This window comes from Lichenostomus cassidix, unplaced genomic scaffold (assembly GCF_008360975.1).
Source record: "Lichenostomus cassidix isolate B80296 unplaced genomic scaffold, HeHo_3.0 HiC_scaffold_42, whole genome shotgun sequence".
Lineage (NCBI taxonomy): Eukaryota > Metazoa > Chordata > Aves > Passeriformes > Meliphagidae > Lichenostomus > Lichenostomus cassidix.
This window is the reverse complement of record NW_028147241.1, coordinates 1,474,760-1,493,544: the sequence shown is the minus strand read 5'-3', so window position 1 is coordinate 1,493,544 and position 18,785 is coordinate 1,474,760. Positions and strand designations below refer to the sequence as shown.

Below are 18,785 nucleotides of genomic sequence, written 5' to 3'. Positions count from 1 at the left end.
CTCTGCAGCGATGCCACCAAACAGGTAAAAAACCTTCTGCCGGCCTTCCTCCTTGAGCCTTCGGGAGTCCTGGGCCGAGAGCTGGCATCAGGCTGCAGGGATGACAAATCCCTGTCATGCTCTGAAGGCCACGACAGCCTTGGGAATTGCTGGAGCCAGGCTGCGGGGAGCAGCTTTTGGAGCTGCAGGGGCTGATGGTTAAGGCTTGGAGCCTCCAAGGGCTCTGGGCTTTGCTCCTCCCGTGCATTACATTTTTGTGCCATTGTTCAAGAGATCCAGGTGATCCTGGCGCTGCCCGATCTCCTGCTGCTGGCAGCAGCCACTGGAGCCTGAGCCCGACTCGGGTGAGCCCTGGATGGGGTAGTGCAGGCCGTGCTGGGCAGGGGCCGTGGATGCCCGGAGGTGGCTGTACGGTCGGCGCTGGCTGCCGGCACAGAGTCCCGGCGGGGTGCGATGCTGGCAGCGGCAGGGCTGCGGGGCTGGGGCTGCGGGGCTGGGGCTCCCACAGGAGCCCGAGGGCCAACAGGTGCCCGAGCACAGCCCCTGCCCGGGCAGCGTCCCCTCCAAGCCCAGCGCTCCCCGAGCACGGCCGGGGCAGGCACGGAGCTGCCCGGACACCCGCTGCCCACGGCAGCCGCAGCAGGGCCGGCAGCACCTTGGGGCAAAGGGGGCTCGGCCTGCGGTGGAGGCTCTGGGAGCCGAGCTGCTCCAGCTGCGAGCAACTGCAGAGCTGCCAGGATTTGGCAATCCCCAAGGCCAGTGCCTTGCCTGGCTGGTGGAGCAGAGCCATCCCTGATGTGCCTTGTTCTTCCCCGGAGCTGCTGAGTCTCCCGGCTGGGAGGTGAAAAGGGTGTGAATGCCTTTGGAAACGATGAGAGAAGCGAAAAGAAGCAGTCAGGTTGTGGAGAGAAACGAGAGGGGTCTGGAGGTACATCAAACCGTGCAGGTTTGTTACAGAACCAAGCTCAGCCTGATCTTGTGAACTCTAGGGAAAAAGGCGCAGGCTTGAGAGATTGATGAGGATTACTTTCTGGGCCCAGGGTGGGCTCAGAGCCAATTTTAGTGATCATACAGCACATGATGCAGGGTGGGGAATACACGTCAAAGGGGGAATATGTAGTAGGTGGTTTGGGAAGCCTGTCCCTTCCTAGTACCTCAGCCACTGGGGAAAGGCAGAGGGCAATATATCATCGGCAGTTTCAGATTAAAAAGAGGCTGCACCCTCCAGACACTTGAGAGAGACCCTGCAGGGGAATGGCCGAGCGAACTCTTTCCCTTGATTCAAATCAAGGGGATTTTTGCAGGACTCTTTCTGCTCCCTCGTGGACACTGGCCTTTGGCAGTGGGATTTCCCACACACGGGTGTCCCCAGGGGAGGTCGCTGGTCAGTGCCAGGGCAGGGAGATGCTCCCAGGTGCTCAGCAGGGTCTGGGCTGCTCCGGGCTACAGTGAAAACGGAGATGTTTTCCTCCCCCTGTCGCCGTGGATTTGCGCTCCCCCTGCCGCGGTCGATCGGGGCACACGGCTGCTCTCTGTCCTCGTGTCACATAGAGCCAAGGCTGTGGCTCTGCTGGGCGTCCTCCCTTGGGGACACCCGGGGAATAGATTTCAGAACACTTCCGTGTAGTTGCAGGTAGTACTTTTCCCAGCAAAAGGACTTGAAATGGCAGTGTGGGTAATTGAGAGGCTGATTTCTGTATTAGGAAGTGTCATATGTGGATGGAAGTAAATCCATACCTCACCAGATCATTGCTATGTTTTTCTGTCTACATGCAAAGCAAGTCCTAACTCACTCTGCCCTCTCAACAAATGTAATGAATCGAAAGAACTCTGTGTCAGTACCACCAATGCAACAGTGTAACTAGAAAAACGATTTGCAGTCAGCACAAGGAAACGTTTGTGTATCCATTGGAGTAACAGAATGACACTGAGCAGTTTCCCAGCACGTTGAAGATTGAACTGGGAGGCTGCAGCAAAAGCAGTGGGGCTGGAGCTGGTGTGCGACCTGTGTCATGAACTTTTGAAGCCACGGATGGCTGGCGAGGAGACAGGGCTGTGATGTTTGTGTGCAGCCAAGAGAACGAGAGCTGGACACCAGCCTCACATCTGCATCCCGACAGGAGCGAGCCCTGGGCAGTGGCAGCCCAGAACCCCCTGTGTGCCAGGGTCATCCCACAGCGTGGGCAGCAGGGCGGCAAGGACATCCTGCCTCTCTGCTCCCCTCTCAGGACAGCCCAGCTGCAGGGGTGCCTCCAGCTCTGGGCTCCCCAACAGCAGGAGGACGGGCAACTGATGGAGCAAGTGCAGAATAGCCCACGACATTACTGAGGGCACTGGAGCACCTGCCGTGTGACGGCAGGCTGAGAAAGTTGGAGCTGTTGAGCCTGGCCAAGAGAAGGTTGTGTGGAGACCTCCCAGCACCTTTGCAGGGTGTGAAGGGACTACAGGGAAGTGGGAGAGCAACTGTTTGTTGGGAGCTGTAGTGACAGGACAAGGGCATGGGTTCAAACTGCGAGCAGGAATGGATTGGATGTTGGGAAAATATTCTTTCTTGTGAGTGTAGTGGGCAATGGCACAGGCTGTACAGGCAGAGAGGCCGTGGATTCCCCAGCCCTGGAAACATCCAAGGCCAGCTTAGACATGGTCGTGAGCATCCCGGTCTGGTGGGAGGTTGCTCAGGTTGGAGAGAGATCATCTTAAGGGTTCTGTCAAAGCCAAATCATTCAAGGATTTGGACATTCTACGATCCTGAGCCCCCAGTGCAGAGTGGCCCTGGAACTCCTGTGACATGCCAGCTCCCAGAATTGTGATGTCACAGCCCATGTTGCAGGTGGAGCCTCCAGCTCCTGCTGTTGAGCACAACTCAACCATTGACCCTGGAGCCAGCCAGGAGGCCACACTGCACCCTGTGCCCTGCACGTTATTCAGCTGCTTCCAAATGTATCCATCGGTCCTGAGTTCATCCTGCTGCCTGGATCTCACCACCAATCCCAGCAAGGTGTGCTCTCCCGTCCCAGTGGAGGTACAGTGCCATTCCATGGAGCTGGGCACCCCCAGCTGCCCGGGCGGGCTGGGGCCCTGTGGGGATGCTGTGGGACAGGGACCCCACCGTGAGCTTGTGCTACCTGATGCAGCCTGCCGGAGACACTGAGGAGGATATGGAGGTGGACGTGATGATTGATGTTGAGGAGATGATGGACATTGATGAGGTGGAGTTGGAAGAAGAGATGGAGGTGGACATCGAAGAAGAAGTGGAGCAGATGGAAGTGGATGGGACGGAGGAAGAAGAGGCCATGGAAGTGGATGTTGTGGTGGAAGAAGTGGTCATGGAGGTGGATGAGGTGGATGAGGAGGAGCCCATGGTCCTGGGATGAGGATGGAGCCCCAGCAGCAGGACAGGTAGGTGCTCCCCATGCCGAGCCCACAGGCACAGTGGGTCCCTTGCCGCCAGGCTGGGGCTGGGCTGGGTGGCCCTGCTCAGGGACACAGCGCCCCGGGGGGGATCCCTGGATTCTGGCGGCGCAAGCGCCACCCCCGGCCTGCCCTGCGCTTGCTTTGGGCCACACCAGCCCCGTGCCAGTGCCTGAGGCACGGCTCCCAGCCCCAGCCAGGCTCAGTGCTGGCAGCAGAGTGCCCCTGTGCCAGCGTGTGCCAGCCTGGGGGCACAGGGAATGGCTCTCAGAGCCAGGCTGGAGTGACCCTGCTGCTTCCTTTTCTTCCAGGACTGATGGAGATGATGCAGAAAACTACCTGTACATATGTTCTGCTTGTTCTTGTCGTTCTCTTTTGTAAATATGTTTTTTAGATTCCTGTTTTTTAGTTAGAACCTTCACTGTAAATACGTTCTATAGATTGTTGTTGTTATCAAGGTTCTTCCATTGTAAATACGTTCTGCAGCATGTTGTTGTTGCTGCTCTTCTGTAAATAAATTGTCATTTGTTTTCCACACCCCAGCTTTCTTTGCGAGTCCTTTGGGCACAGGTAGTGTTTCCCGCGTTGTGGTTTGGGGTTGCTCCATGTTCCAGGGGCTGGAGGTCTCTGGGGCTGCTGGCACGGCCACCCCAGGGCTGGGGCTCTCTGCGCACGGGGAGCTTTCACTCACGCTGCTCCCGGCACTGGGCGCTGCCCGTGTTCCTGGGCTGAGGCAGAGCAGTGTCCCCAGGAGCATGTCTGTCACCATCAGAGAGGCGACTCTGACAGGAGCAGCCTCTGCAGCGATGCCACCAAACAGGTAAAAAACCTTCTGCCGGCCTTCCTCCTTGAGCCTTCGGGAGTCCTGGGCCGAGAGCTGGCATCAGGCTGCAGGGATGACAAATCCCTGTCATGCTCTGAAGGCCACGGCAGCCTTGGGAATTGCTGGAGCCAGGCTGCGGGGAGCAGCTTTTGGAGCTGCAGGGGCTGATGGTTAAGCCTTGGAGCCTCCAAGGGCTCTGGGCTTTGCTCCTCCCGTGCATTACATTTCTGTGCCATTGTTCAAGAGACGAAAGCCACGCCAGGTGATCCTGGCGCTGCCCGATTTCCTGCTGCTGGCAGCAGCCACCGGAGCCTGAGCCCGACTCGGGTGAGCCCTGGATGGGGCAGTGCAGGCCGTGCTGGGCAGGGGCCGTGGATGCCCGGAGGTGGCTGTACGGTCGGCGCTGGCTGCCGGCACAGAGTCCCGGGGGGGTGCGATGCTGGCAGCGGCAGGGCTGCGGGGCTGGGGCTGCGGGGCTGGGGCTCCCACAGGAGCCCGAGGGCCAACAGGTGCCCGAGCTCAGCCCCTGCCCAGGCAGCATCCCCTCCAAGCCCGGCGCTTCCCGAGCACGGCCGGCGCAGGCACGGAGCTGCCCGGACACCCGCTGCCCACGGCAGCCGCAGCAGGGCCGGCAGCACCTTGGGGCAAAGGGGGCTCGGCCGGCGCTGGAGGCTCCGGGAGCCGAGCTGCTCCGGCTGCCGGCAACTGCAGAGCTGCCAGGCTTTGGCAATCGCCAAGGCCAGTGCCTTGCCTGGCTGGTGGAGCAGAGCCATGCCTGATGTGCCCTGCTCTTCCCAGGAGCTGCTGAGTCTCCCGGCTGGGAGGAGAAAAGGGTGTGAATGCCTTTAGAAAGGATGAGAGAAGCGGAAAGAAGCAGTCAGGTTGTGGAGAGAAACGAGAGGGGTCTGTAGGAACATCAAACCATGCAGGTTTGTTACCGAACCAAGCTGGGCCTGCACTTGTGAACTCTAGGAAAAAAGGTGCAGGCTTGAGAGATTGACGGGGATTAATTTCTGGGCCCAGGGTGGGCTCAGAGCTAATTTTAGTGATCAGACAGCGCATGATGCGGGGTGGGGGACTCACGTCAAAGGGGGAATATGTAGTAAGTGGTTTGGGAAGCCTGTCCCTTCCTAGTACCTCAGCCAATGGGGAAAGGCAGAGGGCAACATATGATCGGCACTTTCAGATCAAAAAGAGGCTGCACCCTCCAGACACTTGAGAGAGACCCCGCAGGGGAATGGCCGAGCGAACTCTTTCCCTTTATCTAAATCAAGGCGACTTTTGCAGGACTCTTTTTGCTCTCTTGTGGACACTGGCCTTTGGCGGTGTGATTTTCCACACACAGGTGTCCCCAGGGGAGGTCGCTGGTCAGTGCCAGGGCAGGGAGATGCTCCCAGGTGCTCAGCAGGCTCTGGGCTGCTCCGGGCTACAGTGAAAACGGAGATGTGTTCCTCCCCCTGTCGCCGTGGATTTGCGCTCCCCCTGCCGCGGTCGATCGGGGCACACGGCTGCTCTCTGCCCTCGTGTCCCATAGAGCCAAGGCTGTGGCTCTGCTGGGCGTCCTCCCTTGGGGACACCCGGGGAATAGATTTCAGAACACTTCCGTGTAGTTGCAGGTAGTACTTTTCCCAGCAAAAGGACTTGAAATGGCAGTGTGGGTAATTGAGAGGCTGATTTCTGTATTAGGAAGAGTCGTATTTGGATGGAAATAAATCCATAGCTCACCAGATCATTGCTACATTTTTGTGCCTATGTACAAAGCAAGTCCTAGCTCACTCTGCCCTCTGAACAAGTGGAATGAATTGAAAGAACTCTGGGTCAGTACCACCAATGCAACAGTGTAACTAGAAAAACGATTTGCAGTCGGCACAAGGAAACATTTGTGTATCCATTGGAGTAACAGAATGACACTGAGCAGTTTCCCAGCACGTTGAAGATTGAACTGTGAGGCTGCGGCAAAAGCAGTGGGGCGGGAGCTGGCGTGTGACCTGTGCTATGAACTTTTGAAGCCACGGGTGGCTGGTGAGGAGACAGGGCTGTGATGTTTGTTTGTGTGCAGCCAAGAGAACAAGAGCTGGACACCAGCCTCACATCTGCATCCCAGCAGGAGCCAGCCCTGGGCAGTGGCAGCCCAGAACCCCCATACACACACGCCAGGGTCATCCCACAGCGTGGGCAGCAGGGCGGCGAGGACATCCTGCCTGTCTCCTCCCCTCTCAGGACAGCCCAGCTGCAGGGCTGCCTCCAGCTCTGGGCTCCCCAACAGCAGGAGGATGGGCAACTGATGGAGCAAGTGCAGAATAGCCCACGGCATTGCTGAGGGCACTGGAGCACCTGCCGTGTGAAGACAGGCTGAGAAAGTTGGAGCTGTTGAGGCTGGACAAGAGAAGGTTGCGTGGAGACCTCCCAGCACCTTTGCAGGGTGTGAAGGGACCACAGGGAAGCGGGAGAGCAACTCTTTGTTGGGAGCTGTAGTGACACGACAAGGGCATGGCTTCAAACTGCGAGTAGGAATGGATTGGATGTTAGGAAAATGTTATTTCTTGCGAGTGTAGTGGGCAATGGCACAGGCTGTGCAGAGTGGCTGCGGATGTCCCAGCCCTGGAAACATCCAAGGCCAACTTAGACGTGGTCCTGAGCATCCCTGTCCGGTGGGAGGTTGCTCAGGTTGGAGAGAGATCATCTGAAGAGTTCTGTCAAATCCAAATCGTTCAAGGATTTGGACGTTCTACGATCCTGAGCCCCCAGTGCAGTGTGGCCCTGGAGCTCCTGTGACATCCCAGCTCCCAGAATTGTGATGTCACAGCCCATGTTGCAGGTGGAGCCTCCAGCTCCTGCTGTTGAGCACAACACAACCATTGTCCCTGGAGCCAGCGAGGAGGCCAGCGTGCACCCTGCTCCCTGCTCCCTGCGCCCTACACCCTTCTAGCTGTTGAGCTGCTCCCAATGGATCCATCGGTCCTGAGTTCATCCTGCTGCCTGGGCCTCACCACCGATCCCAGCAAGATGCGCTCTCCCGTCCCAGTGGAGGTACAGTGCCATTCCATGGAGCTGGGCACCCCCAGCTGCCCGGGCGGGCTGGGGCCCTGTGGGGATGCTGTGGGACAGGGACCCCACCGTGAGCTTGTGCTACCTGACGCAGCCTGCCAGAGACACTGAGGAGGATATGGAGGTGGACGTGATGATTGATGTTGAGGAGATGATGGACATTGATGAGGCGGAGTTGGAAGAAGAGATGGATGTGGACATCGAAGAAGAAGTGGAGCAGATGGAAGTGGATGGGACGGAGGAAGAAGAGGCCATGGAAGTGGATGTTGTGGTGGAAGAAGAGGCCATGGAGGTGGATGAGGTGGATGAGGAGGAGCCCATGGTCCTGGGATGAGGATGGAGCCCCAGCAGCAGGACAGGTAGGTGCTCCCCATGCCGAGCCCACAGGCACAGTGGGTCCCTTGCCGCCAGGCTGGGGCTGGGCTGGGTGGCCCTGCTCAGGGACACAGCGCCCCGGGGGGATCCCTGGATTCTGGCGGCACAAGCGCCACCCCCGGCCTGCCCTGCGCTTGCTTTGGGCCACACCAGCCCCGTGCCAGTGCCTGAGGCACGGCTCCCAGCCCCAGCCAGGCTCAGTGCTGGCAGCAGAGTGCCCCTGTGCCAGCGTGTGCCAGCCTGGGGGCACAGGGAACAGCCCTCAGGGCTGGGCTGGAGTGACCCTGCTGCTTCCTTTTCTTCCAGGACTGATGGAGACGATGCAGAAAACTACCTGTACATATGTTCTGCTTGTTCTTGTCGTTCTCTTTTGTAAATATGTTTTTTAGATTCCTGTTTTTTAGTTAGAACCTTCACTGTAAATACGTTCTATAGATTGTTGCTGTTATCAAGGTTCTTCCATTGTAAATACGTTCTGCAGCATGCTGTTGTTGCTGCTCTTCTGTAAATAAATTGTCATTTGTTTTCCACACCCCAGCTTTCTTTGCGAGTCCTTTGGGCACAGGTAGTGTTTGCCGCGTTGTGGTTTGGGGTTGCTCCAGGTCCCTGGGGCTGGAGGTCTCTGGGGCTGCTGGCACGGCCACCCCAGGGCTGGGGCTCTCTGCGCACGGGGAGCTTTCACTCACGCTGCTCCCGGCACTGGGCGCTGCCCGTGTTCCTGGGCTGAGGCAGAGCAGTGTCCCCAGGAGCATGTCTGTCACCATCAGAGAGGCGACTCTGACAGGAGCAGCCTCTGCAGCGATGCCACCAAACAGGTAAAAAACCTTCTGCCGGCCTTCCTCCTTGAGCCTTCGGGAGTCCTGGGCCGAGAGCTGGCATCAGGCTGCAGGGATGACAAATCCCTGTCATGCTCTGAAGGCCACGGCAGCCTTGGGAATTGCTGGAGCCAGGCTGCGGGGAGCAGCTTTTGGAGCTGCAGGGGCTGATGGTTAAGGCTTGGAGCCTCCAAGGGCTCTGGGCTTTGCTCCTCCCGTGCATTACATTTCTGTGCCATTGTTCAAGAGACGAAAGCCACGCCAGGTGATCCTGGCGCTGCCCGATTTCCTGCTGCTGGCAGCAGCCACTGGAGCCTGAGCCCGACTCGGGTGAGCCCTGGACGGGGCAGTGCAGGCCGTGCTGGGCAGGGACCGTGGATGCCCGGAGGTGGCTGTACGGTCGGCGCTGGCTGCCGGCACAGAGTCCCGGCGGGGTGCGATGCTGGCAGCGGCAGGGCTGCGGGGCTGGGGCTGCGGGGCTGGGGCTCCCACAGGAGCCCGAGGGCCAACAGGTGCCCGAGCTCAGCCCCTGCCCGGGCAGCGTCCCCTCCAAGCCCGGCGCTCCCCGAGCACGGCCGGGGCAGGCACGGAGCTGCCCGGACACCCGCTGCCCACGGCAGCCGCAGCAGGGCCGGCAGCACCTTGGGGCAAAGGGGGCTCGGCCGGCGCTGGAGGCTCCGGGAGCCGAGCTGCTCCGGCTGCCGGCAACTGCAGAGCTGCCAGGCTTTGGCACTCGCCAAGGCCAGTGCCTCGCCTGGCTGGTGGAGCAGAGCCGTGCCTGATGTGCCCTGCTCTTCCCAGGAGCTGCTGAGTCTCCCGGCTGGGAGGAGAAAAGGGTGTGAATGCCTTTAGAAAGGATGAGAGAAGAGGAAAGAAGCAGTCAGGTTGTGGAGAGAAACGAGAGGGGTCTGTAGGAACGTCAAACCGTGCAGGTTTGTTACCGAACCAAGCTCAGCCTGCACTTGTGAACTCTAGGAAAAAAGGTGCAGGCTTGAGAGATTGACGGGGATTAATTTCTGGGCCCAGGGTGGGCTCAGAGCGAATTTTAGTGATCAGACAGCGCATGATGCGGGGTGGGGGACTCACGTCAAAGGGGGAATATGTAGTAAGTGGTTTGGGAAGCCTGTCCCTTCCTAGTACCTCAGCCAATGGGGAAAGGCAGAGGGCAACATATGATCGGCACTTTCAGATCAAAAAGAGGCTGCACCCTCCAGACACTTGAGAGAGACCCCGCAGGGGAATGGCCGAGCGAACTCTTTCCCTTGATTTAAATCAAGGGGATTTTTGCAGGACTCTTTTTGCTCTCTTGTGGGCACTGGCCTTTGGCGGTGTGATTTTCCACACACGGGTGTCCCCAGGGGAGGTCGCTGGTCAGTGCCAGGGCAGGGAGATGCTCCCAGGTGCTCAGCAGGGTCTGGGCTGCTCCGGGCTACAGTGGAAACGGAGATGTTTTCCTCCCCCTGTCGCCGTGGATTTGCGCTCCCCCTGCCGCGGTCGATCGGGGCACACGGCTGCTCTCTGTCCTCGTGTCACACAGAGCCAAGGCTGTGGCTCTGCTGGGCGTCCTCCCTTGGGGACACCCGGGGAATAGATTTCAGAACACTTCCGTGTAGTTGCAGGTAGTACTTTTCCCAGCAAAAGGACTTGAAATGGCAGTGTGGGTAATTGAGAGGCTGATTTCTGTATTAGGAAGAGTCATATTTGGATGGAAATAAATCCATAGCTCACCAGATCATTGCTACATTTTTGTGCCTACGTACAAAGCAAGTCCTAACTCACTCTGCCCTCTGAACAAGTGGAATGAATTGAAAGAACTCTGGGTCAGTACCACCAATGCAACAGTGTAACTAGAAAAACGATTTGCAGTCGGCACAAGGAAACATTTGTGTATCCGTTGGAGTAACAGAATGACACTGAGCAGTTTCCCAGCACGTTGAAGATTGAACTGTGAGGCTGCGGCAAAAGCAGTGGGGCGGGAGCTGGCGTGTGACCTGTGCTATGAACTTTTGAAGCCACGGGTGGCTGGTGAGGAGACAGGGCTGTGATGTTCGTTTGTGTGCAGCCAAGAGAACAAGAGCTGGACACCAGCCTCACATCTGCATCCCAGCAGGAGCCAGCCCTGGGCAGTGGCAGCCCAGAACCCCCACACACGCACGCCAGGGTCATCCCACAGCGTGGGCAGCAGGGCGGCGAGGACATCCTGCCTGTCTCCTCCCCTCTCAGGACAGCCCAGCTGCAGGGCTGCCTCCAGCTCTGGGCTCCCCAACAGCAGGAGGACGGGCAACTGATGGAGCAAGTGCAGAATAGCCCACGGCATTGCTGAGGGCACTGGAGCACCTGCCGTGTGAAGACAGGCTGAGAAAGTTGGAGCTGTTGAGGCTGGACAAGAGAAGGTTGCGTGGAGACCTCCCAGCACCTTTGCAGGGTGTGAAGGGACCACAGGGAAGCGGGAGAGCAACTCTTTGTTGGGAGCTGTAGTGACACGACAAGGGCATGGCTTCAAACTGCGAGTAGGAATGGATTGGATGTTAGGAAAATGTTATTTCTTGCGAGTGTAGTGGGCAATGGCACAGGCTGTGCAGAGTGGCTGCGGATGTCCCAGCCCTGGAAACATCCAAGGCCAACTTAGACGTGGTCCTGAGCATCCCTGTCCGGTGGGAGGTTGCTCAGGTTGGAGAGAGATCATCTGAAGAGTTCTGTCAAATCCAAATCATTCAAGGATTTGGACGTTCTACGATCCTGAGCCCCCAGTGCAGAGTGGCCCTGGAGCTCCTGTGACATCCCAGCTCCCAGAATTGTGATGTCACAGCCCATGTTGCAGGTGGAGCCTCCAGCTCCTGCTGTTGAGCGCAACACAACCATTGTCCCTGGAGCCAGCGAGGAGGCCAGCGTGCACCCTGCTCCCTGCTCCCTGCGCCCTACACCCTTCTAGCTGTTGAGCTGCTCCCAATGGATCCATCGGTCCTGAGTCCATCCTGCTGCCTGGATCTCACCACCGATCCCAGCAATATGCGCTCTCCCGTCCCAGTGGAGGTACAGTGCCATTCCATGGAGCTGGGCACCCCCAGCTGCCCGGGCGGGCTGGGGCCCTGTGGGGATGCTGTGGGACAGGGACCCCACCGTGAGCTTGTGCTACCTGATGCAGCCTGCCAGAGATGCCGAGGAGGATATGGAGGTGGACGTGATGATTGATGTTGAGGAGATGATGGACATTGATGAGGCGGAGTTGGAAGAAGAGATGGAGGTGGACATCGAAGAAGAAGTGGAGCAGATGGAAGTGGATGGGACGGAGGAAGAAGAGGCCATGGAAGTGGATGTTGTGGTGGAAGAAGAGGCCATGGAGGTGGATGAGGTGGATGAGGAGGAGCCCATGGTCCTGGGATGAGGATGGAGCCCCAGCAGCAGGACAGGTAGGTGCTCCCCATGCCGAGCCCACAGGCACAGTGGGTCCCTTGCCGCCAGGCTGGGGCTGGGCTGGGTGGCCCTGCTCAGGGACACAGCGCCCCGGGGGGATCCCTGGATTCTGGCGGCGCAAGCGCCACCCCCGGCCTGCCCTGCGCTTGCTTTGGGCCACACCAGCCCCGTGCCAGTGCCTGAGGCACGGCTCCCAGCCCCAGCCAGGCTCAGTGCTGGCAGCAGAGTGCCCCTGTGCCAGCGTGTGCCAGCCTGGGGGCACAGGGAACAGCCCTCAGGGCCGGGCTGGAGTGACCCTGCTGCTTCCTTTTCTTCCAGGACTGATGGAGACGATGCAGAAAACTACCTGTACATATGTTCTGCTTGTTCTTGTCGTTCTCTTTTGTAAATATGTTTTTTAGATTCCTGTTTTTTAGTTAGAACCTTCACTGTAAATACGTTCTATAGATTGTTGTTGTTATCAAGGTTCTTCCATTGTAAATACGTTCTGCAGCATGTTGTTGTTGCTGCTCTTCTGTAAATAAATTGTCATTTGTTTTCCACACCCCAGCTTTCTTTGCGAGTCCTTTGGGCACAGGTAGTGTTTGCCGCGTTGTGGTTTGGGGTTGCTCCAGGTCCCTGGGGCTGGAGGTCTCTGGGGCTGCTGGCACGGCCACCCCAGGGCTGGGGCTCTCTGCGCACGGGGAGCTTTCACTCACGCTGCTCCCGGCACTGGGCGCTGCCCGTGTTCCTGGGCGGAGGCAGAGCAGTGTCCCCAGGAGCATATCTGTCACCATCAGAGAGGCGACTCTGACAGGAGCAGCCTCTGCAGCGATGCCACCAAACAGGTAAAAAACCTTCTGCCGGCCTTCCTCCTTGAGCCTTCGGGAGTCCTGGGCCGAGAGCTGGCATCAGGCTGCAGGGATGACAAATCCCTGTCATGCTCTGAAGGCCACGGCAGCCTTGGGAATTGCTGGAGCCAGGCTGCGGGGAGCAGCTTTTGGAGCTGCAGGGGCTGATGGTTAAGGCTTGGAGCCTCCAAGGGCTCTGGGCTTTGCTCCTCCCGTGCATTACATTTCTGTGCCATTGTTCAGGAGACGAAAGCCACGCCAGGTGATCCTGGCGCTGCCCGATTTCCTGCTGCTGGCAGCAGCCACTGGAGCCTGAGCCCGACTCGGGTAAGCCCTGGACGGGGCAGTGCAGGCCGTGCTGGGCAGGGGCCGTGGATGCCCGGAGGTGGCTGTACGGTCGGCGCTGGCTGCCGGCACAGAGTCCCGGCGGGCTGCGATGCTGGCAGCGGCAGGGCTGCGGGGCTGGGGCTGCGGGGCTGGGGCTCCCACAGGAGCCCGAGGGCCAACAGGTGCCCGAGCTCAGCCCCTGCCCGGGCAGCGTCCCCTCCAAGCCCGGCGCTCCCCGAGCACGGCCGGGGCAGCCACGGAGCTGCCCGGACACCCGCTGCCCACGGCAGCCGCAGCAGGGCCGGCAGCACCTTGGGGCAAAGGGGGCTCGGCCGGCGCTGGAGGCTCCGGGAGCCGAGCTGCTCCGGCTGCCGGCAACTGCAGAGCTGCCAGGCTTTGGCAATCGCCGAGGCCAGTGCCTCGCCTGGCTGGTGGAGCAGAGCCGTGCCTGATGTGCCCTGCTCTTCCCAGGAGCTGCTGAGTCTCCCGGCTGGGAGGAGAAAAGGGTGTGAATGCCTTTAGAAACGATGAGAGAAGAGGAAAGAAGCAGTCAGGTTGTGGAGAGAAACGAGAGGGGTCTGTAGGAACATCAAACCGTGCAGGTTTGTTACCGAACCAAGCTCAGCCTGCACTTGTGAACTCTAGGAAAAAAGGTGCAGGCTTGAGAGATTGACGGGGATTAATGTCTGGGCCCAGGGTGGGCTCAGAGCTAATTTTAGTGATCAGACAGCGCATGATGCGGGGTGGGGGACTCACGTCAAAGGGGGAATATGTAGTAAGTGGTTTGGGAAGCCTGTCCCTTCCTAGTACCTCAGCCAATGGGGAAAGGCAGAGGGCAACATATGATCGGCATTTTCAGATCAAAAAGAGGCTGCACCCTCCAGACACTTGAGAGAGACCCCGCAGGGGAATGGCCGAGCGAACTCTTTCCCTTTATCTAAATCAAGGCGACTTTTGCAGGACTCTTTTTGCTCTCTTGTGGACACTGGCCTTTGGCGGTGTGATTTTCCACACACAGGTGTCCCCAGGGGAGGTCGCTGGTCAGTGCCAGGGCAGGGAGATGCTCCCAGGTGCTCAGCAGGCTCTGGGCTGCTCCGGGCTACAGTGAAAACGGAGATGTGTTCCTCCCCCTGTCGCCGTGGATTTGCGCTCCCCCTGCCGCGGTCGATCGGGGCACACGGCTGCTCTCTGCCCTCGTGTCCCATAGAGCCAAGGCTGTGGCTCTGCTGGGCGTCCTCCCTTGGGGACACCCGGGGAATAGATTTCAGAACACTTCCGTGTAGTTGCAGGTAGTACTTTTCCCAGCAAAAGGACTTGAAATGGCAGTGTGGGTAATTGAGAGGCTGATTTCTGTATTAGGAAGAGTCGTATTTGGATGGAAATAAATCCATAGCTCACCAGATCATTGCTACATTTTTGTGCCTATGTACAAAGCAAGTCCTAGCTCACTCTGCCCTCTGAACAAGTGGAATGAATTGAAAGAACTCTGGGTCAGTACCACCAATGCAACAGTGTAACTAGAAAAACGATTTGCAGTCGGCACAAGGAAACATTTGTGTATCCATTGGAGTAACAGAATGACACTGAGCAGTTTCCCAGCACGTTGAAGATTGAACTGTGAGGCTGCGGCAAAAGCAGTGGGGCGGGAGCTGGCGTGTGACCTGTGCTATGAACTTTTGAAGCCACGGGTGGCTGGTGAGGAGACAGGGCTGTGATGTTTGTTTGTGTGCAGCCAAGAGAACAAGAGCTGGACACCAGCCTCACATCTGCATCCCAGCAGGAGCCAGCCCTGGGCAGTGGCAGCCCAGAACCCCCACACACGCACGCCAGGGTCATCCCACAGCGTGGGCAGCAGGGCGGCGAGGACATCCTGCCTGTCTCCTCCCCTCTCAGGACAGCCCAGCTGCAGGGCTGCCTCCAGCTCTGGGCTCCCCAACAGCAGGAGGATGGGCAACTGATGGAGCAAGTGCAGAATAGCCCACGGCATTGCTGAGGGCACTGGAGCACCTGCCGTGTGAAGACAGGCTGAGAAAGTTGGAGCTGTTGAGGCTGGACAAGAGAAGGTTGCGTGGAGACCTCCCAGCACCTTTGCAGGGTGTGAAGGGACCACAGGGAAGCGGGAGAGCAACTCTTTGTTGGGAGCTGTAGTGACACGACAAGGGCATGGCTTCAAACTGCGAGTAGGAATGGATTGGATGTTAGGAAAATGTTATTTCTTGCGAGTGTAGTGGGCAATGGCACAGGCTGTGCAGAGTGGCTGCGGATGTCCCAGCCCTGGAAACATCCAAGGCCAACTTAGACGTGGTCCTGAGCATCCCTGTCCGGTGGGAGGTTGCTCAGGTTGGAGAGAGATCATCTGAAGAGTTCTGTCAAATCCAAATCGTTCAAGGATTTGGACGTTCTACGATCCTGAGCCCCCAGTGCAGAGTGGCCCTGGAGCTCCTGTGACATCCCAGCTCCCAGAATTGTGATGTCACAGCCCATGTTGCAGGTGGAGCCTCCAGCTCCTGCTGTTGAGCACAACACAACCATTGTCCCTGGAGCCAGCGAGGAGGCCAGCGTGCACCCTGCTCCCTGCTCCCTGCGCCCTACACCCTTCTAGCTGTTGAGCTGCTCCCAATGGATCCATCGGTCCTGAGTTCATCCTGCTGCCTGGGCCTCACCACCGATCCCAGCAAGATGCGCTCTCCCGTCCCAGTGGAGGTACAGTGCCATTCCATGGAGCTGGGCACCCCCAGCTGCCTGGGCGGGCTGGGGCCCTGTGGGGATGCTGTGGGACAGGGACCCCACCGTGAGCTTGTGCTACCTGATGCAGCCTGCCAGAGACACCGAGGAGGATATGGAGGTGGACGTGATGATTGATGTTGAGGAGATGATGGACATTGATGAGGTGGAGTTGGAAGAAGAGATGGAGGTGGACATCGAAGAAGAAGTGGAGCAGATGGAAGTGGATGGGACGGAGGAAGAAGAGGCCATGGAAGTGGATGTTGTGGTGGAAGAAGAGGCCATGGAGGTGGATGAGGTGGATGAGGAGGAGCCCATGGTCCTGGGATGAGGATGGAGCCCCAGCAGCAGGACAGGTAGGTGCTCCCCATGCCGAGCCCACAGGCACAGTGGGTCCCTTGCCGCCAGGCTGGGGCTGGGCTGGGTGGCCCTGCTCAGGGACACAGCGCCCCGGGGGGATCCCTGGATTCTGGCGGCACAAGCGCCACCCCCGGCCTGCCCTGCGCTTGCTTTGGGCCACACCAGCCCCGTGCCAGTGCCTGAGGCACGGCTCCCAGCCCCAGCCAGGCTCAGTGCTGGCAGCAGAGTGCCCCTGTGCCAGCGTGTGCCAGCCTGGGGGCACAGGGAATGGCTCTCAGAGCCAGGCTGGAGTGACCCTGCTGCTTCCTTTTCTTCCAGGACTGATGGAGATGATGCAGAAAACTACCTGTACATATGTTCTGCTTGTTCTTGTTGTTCTCTTTTGTAAATATGTTTTTTAGATTCCTGTTTTTTAGTTAGAACCTTCACTGTAAATACGTTCTATAGATTGTTGTTGTTATCAAGGTTCTTCCATTGTAAATACGTTCTGCAGCATGTTGTTGTTGCTGCTCTTCTGTAAATAAATTGTCATTTGTTTTCCACACCCCAGCTTTCTTTGCGAGTCCTTTGGGCACAGGTAGTGTTTGCCGCGTTGTGGTTTGGGGTTGCTCCATGTTCCAGGGGCTGGAGGTCTCTGGGGCTGCTGGCACGGCCACCCCAGGGCTGGGGCTCTCTGCGCACGGGGAGCTTTCACTCACGCTGCTCCCGGCACTGGGCGCTGCCCGTGTTCCTGGGCTGAGGCAGAGCAGTGTCCCCAGGAGCATGTCTGCCACCATCAGAGAGGCGACTCTGACAGGAGCAGCCTCTGCAGCGATGCCACCAAACAGGTAAAAAACCTTCTGCCGGCCTTCCTCCTTGAGCCTTCGGGAGTCCTGGGCCGAGAGCTGGCATCAGGCTGCAGGGATGACAAATCCCTGTCATGCTCTGAAGGCCACGGCAGCCTTGGGAATTGCTGGAGCCAGGCTGCGGGGAGCAGCTTTTGGAGCTGCAGGGGCTGATGGTTAAGGCTTTGAGCCTCCAAGGGCTCTGGGCTTTGCTCCTCCCGTGCATTACATTTCTGTGCCATCGTTCAAGAGACGAAAGCCACGCCAGGTGATCCTGGCGCTGCCCGATTTCCTGCTGCTGGCAGCAGCCACTGGAGCCTGAGCCCGACTCGGCTGAGCCCTGGATGGGGCAGTGCAGGCCGTGCTGGGCAGGGGCCGTGGATGCCCGGAGGTGGCTGTACGGTCGGCGCTGGCTGCCGGCACAGAGTCCCGGCGGGCTGCGATGCTGGCAGCGGCAGGGCTGCGGGGCTGGGGCTGCGGGGCTGGGGCTCCCACAGGAGCCCGAGGGCCAACAGGTGCCCGAGCTCAGCCCCTGCCCGGGCAGCGTCTCCTCCAAGCCCGGCGCTTCCCGAGCACGGCCGGGGCAGGCAAGGAGCTGCCCGGACAGCCGCTGCCCACGGCAGCCGCAGCAGGGCCGGCAGCACCTTGGGGCAAAGGGGGCTCGGCCGGCGCTGGAGGCTCCGGGAGCCGAGCTGCTCCAGCTGCGAGCAACTGCAGAGTTCCCAGGCTTTGGCAATCCCCAAGGCCAGTGCCTTGCCTGGCTGGTGGAGCAGAGCCATCCCTGATGTGCCCTGCTCTTCCCCGGAGCTGCTGAGTCTCCCGGCTGGGAGGTGAAAAGGGTGTGAATGCCTTTGGAAACGATGAGAGAAGCGGAAAGAAGCAGTCAGGTTGTGGAGAGAAACGAGAGGGGTCTGGAGGTACATCAAACCGTGCAGGTTTGTTACAGAACCAAGCTCAGCCTGCACTTGTGAACTCTAGGGAAAAAGGTGCAGGCTTGAGAGATTGATGAGGATTACTTTCTGGGCCCAGGGTGGGCTCAGAGCTAATTTTAGTGATCAGACAGCACATGATGCGGGGTGGGGGACACACCTCAAAGGGGGAATATGTAGTAGGTGGTTTGGGAAGCCTGTCCCTTCCTAGTACCTCAGCCACTGGGGAAAGGCAGAGGGCAATATATCATCGGCAGTTTCAGATTAAAAAGAGGCTGCACCCTCCAGACACTTGAGAGAGACCCTGCAGGGGAATGGCCGAGCGAACTCTTTCCCTTGATTCAAATCAAGGGGATTTTTGCAGGACTCTTTCTGCTCCCTCGTGGACACTGGCCTTTGGCAGTGGGATTTCCCACACACGGGTGTCCCCAGGGGAGGTCGCTGGTCAGTGCCAGGGCAGGGAGATGCTCCCAGGTGCTCAGCAGGGTCTGGGCTGCTCCGGGCTACAGTGGAAACGGAGATGTTTTCCTCCCCCTGTCGCCGTGGATTTGCGCTCCCCCTGCCGCGGTCGATCGGGGCACACGGCTGCTCTCTGTCCTCGTGTCACATAGAGCCAAGGCTGTGGCTCTGCTGGGCGTCCTCCCTTGGGGACACCCGGGGAATAGATTTCAGAACACTTCCGTGTAGTTGCAGGTAGTACTTTTCCCAGCAAAAGGACTTGAAATGGCAGTGTGGGTAATTGAGAGGCTGATTTCTGTATTAGGAGGAGTCGTATTTGGATGGAAATAAATCCATAGCTCCCCAGATCATTGCTACATTTTTGCGCCTATGTACAAAGCAAGTCCTAACTCACTCTGCCCTCTGAACAAGTGGAATGAATTGAAAGAACTCTGGGTCAGTACCAC

General features: G+C 58.7%; 2 protein-coding genes across 3 annotated transcripts in view; one reads left to right on the top strand and one right to left on the bottom strand.

Annotated features, from left to right (window-relative positions):
• The window catches only part of LOC146424144 (uncharacterized), a 502,567-nt gene that overhangs the window by 35,754 nt on the left and 448,028 nt on the right, over positions 1 to 18,785 (bottom strand). The window lies entirely within an intron of this gene.
• Positions 2,680 to 16,373, top strand: LOC146424162 (uncharacterized). Of its 2 annotated transcripts, none has more exons than XM_085043958.1 (2): positions 2,680 to 3,022; positions 15,859 to 16,373. In XM_085043958.1, exons 1-2 carry the CDS (start codon positions 2,789 to 2,791, stop codon positions 16,096 to 16,098), a joined length of 474 nt encoding a protein of 157 aa, XP_084900084.1. In that variant the 5' UTR covers positions 2,680 to 2,788; the 3' UTR covers positions 16,099 to 16,373. The 2 variants fall into 2 exon arrangements, with proteins under 2 accessions (XP_084900084.1, XP_084900085.1); XM_085043959.1 differs by lacking the exon at positions 2,680 to 3,022 and adding an exon at positions 15,668 to 15,746.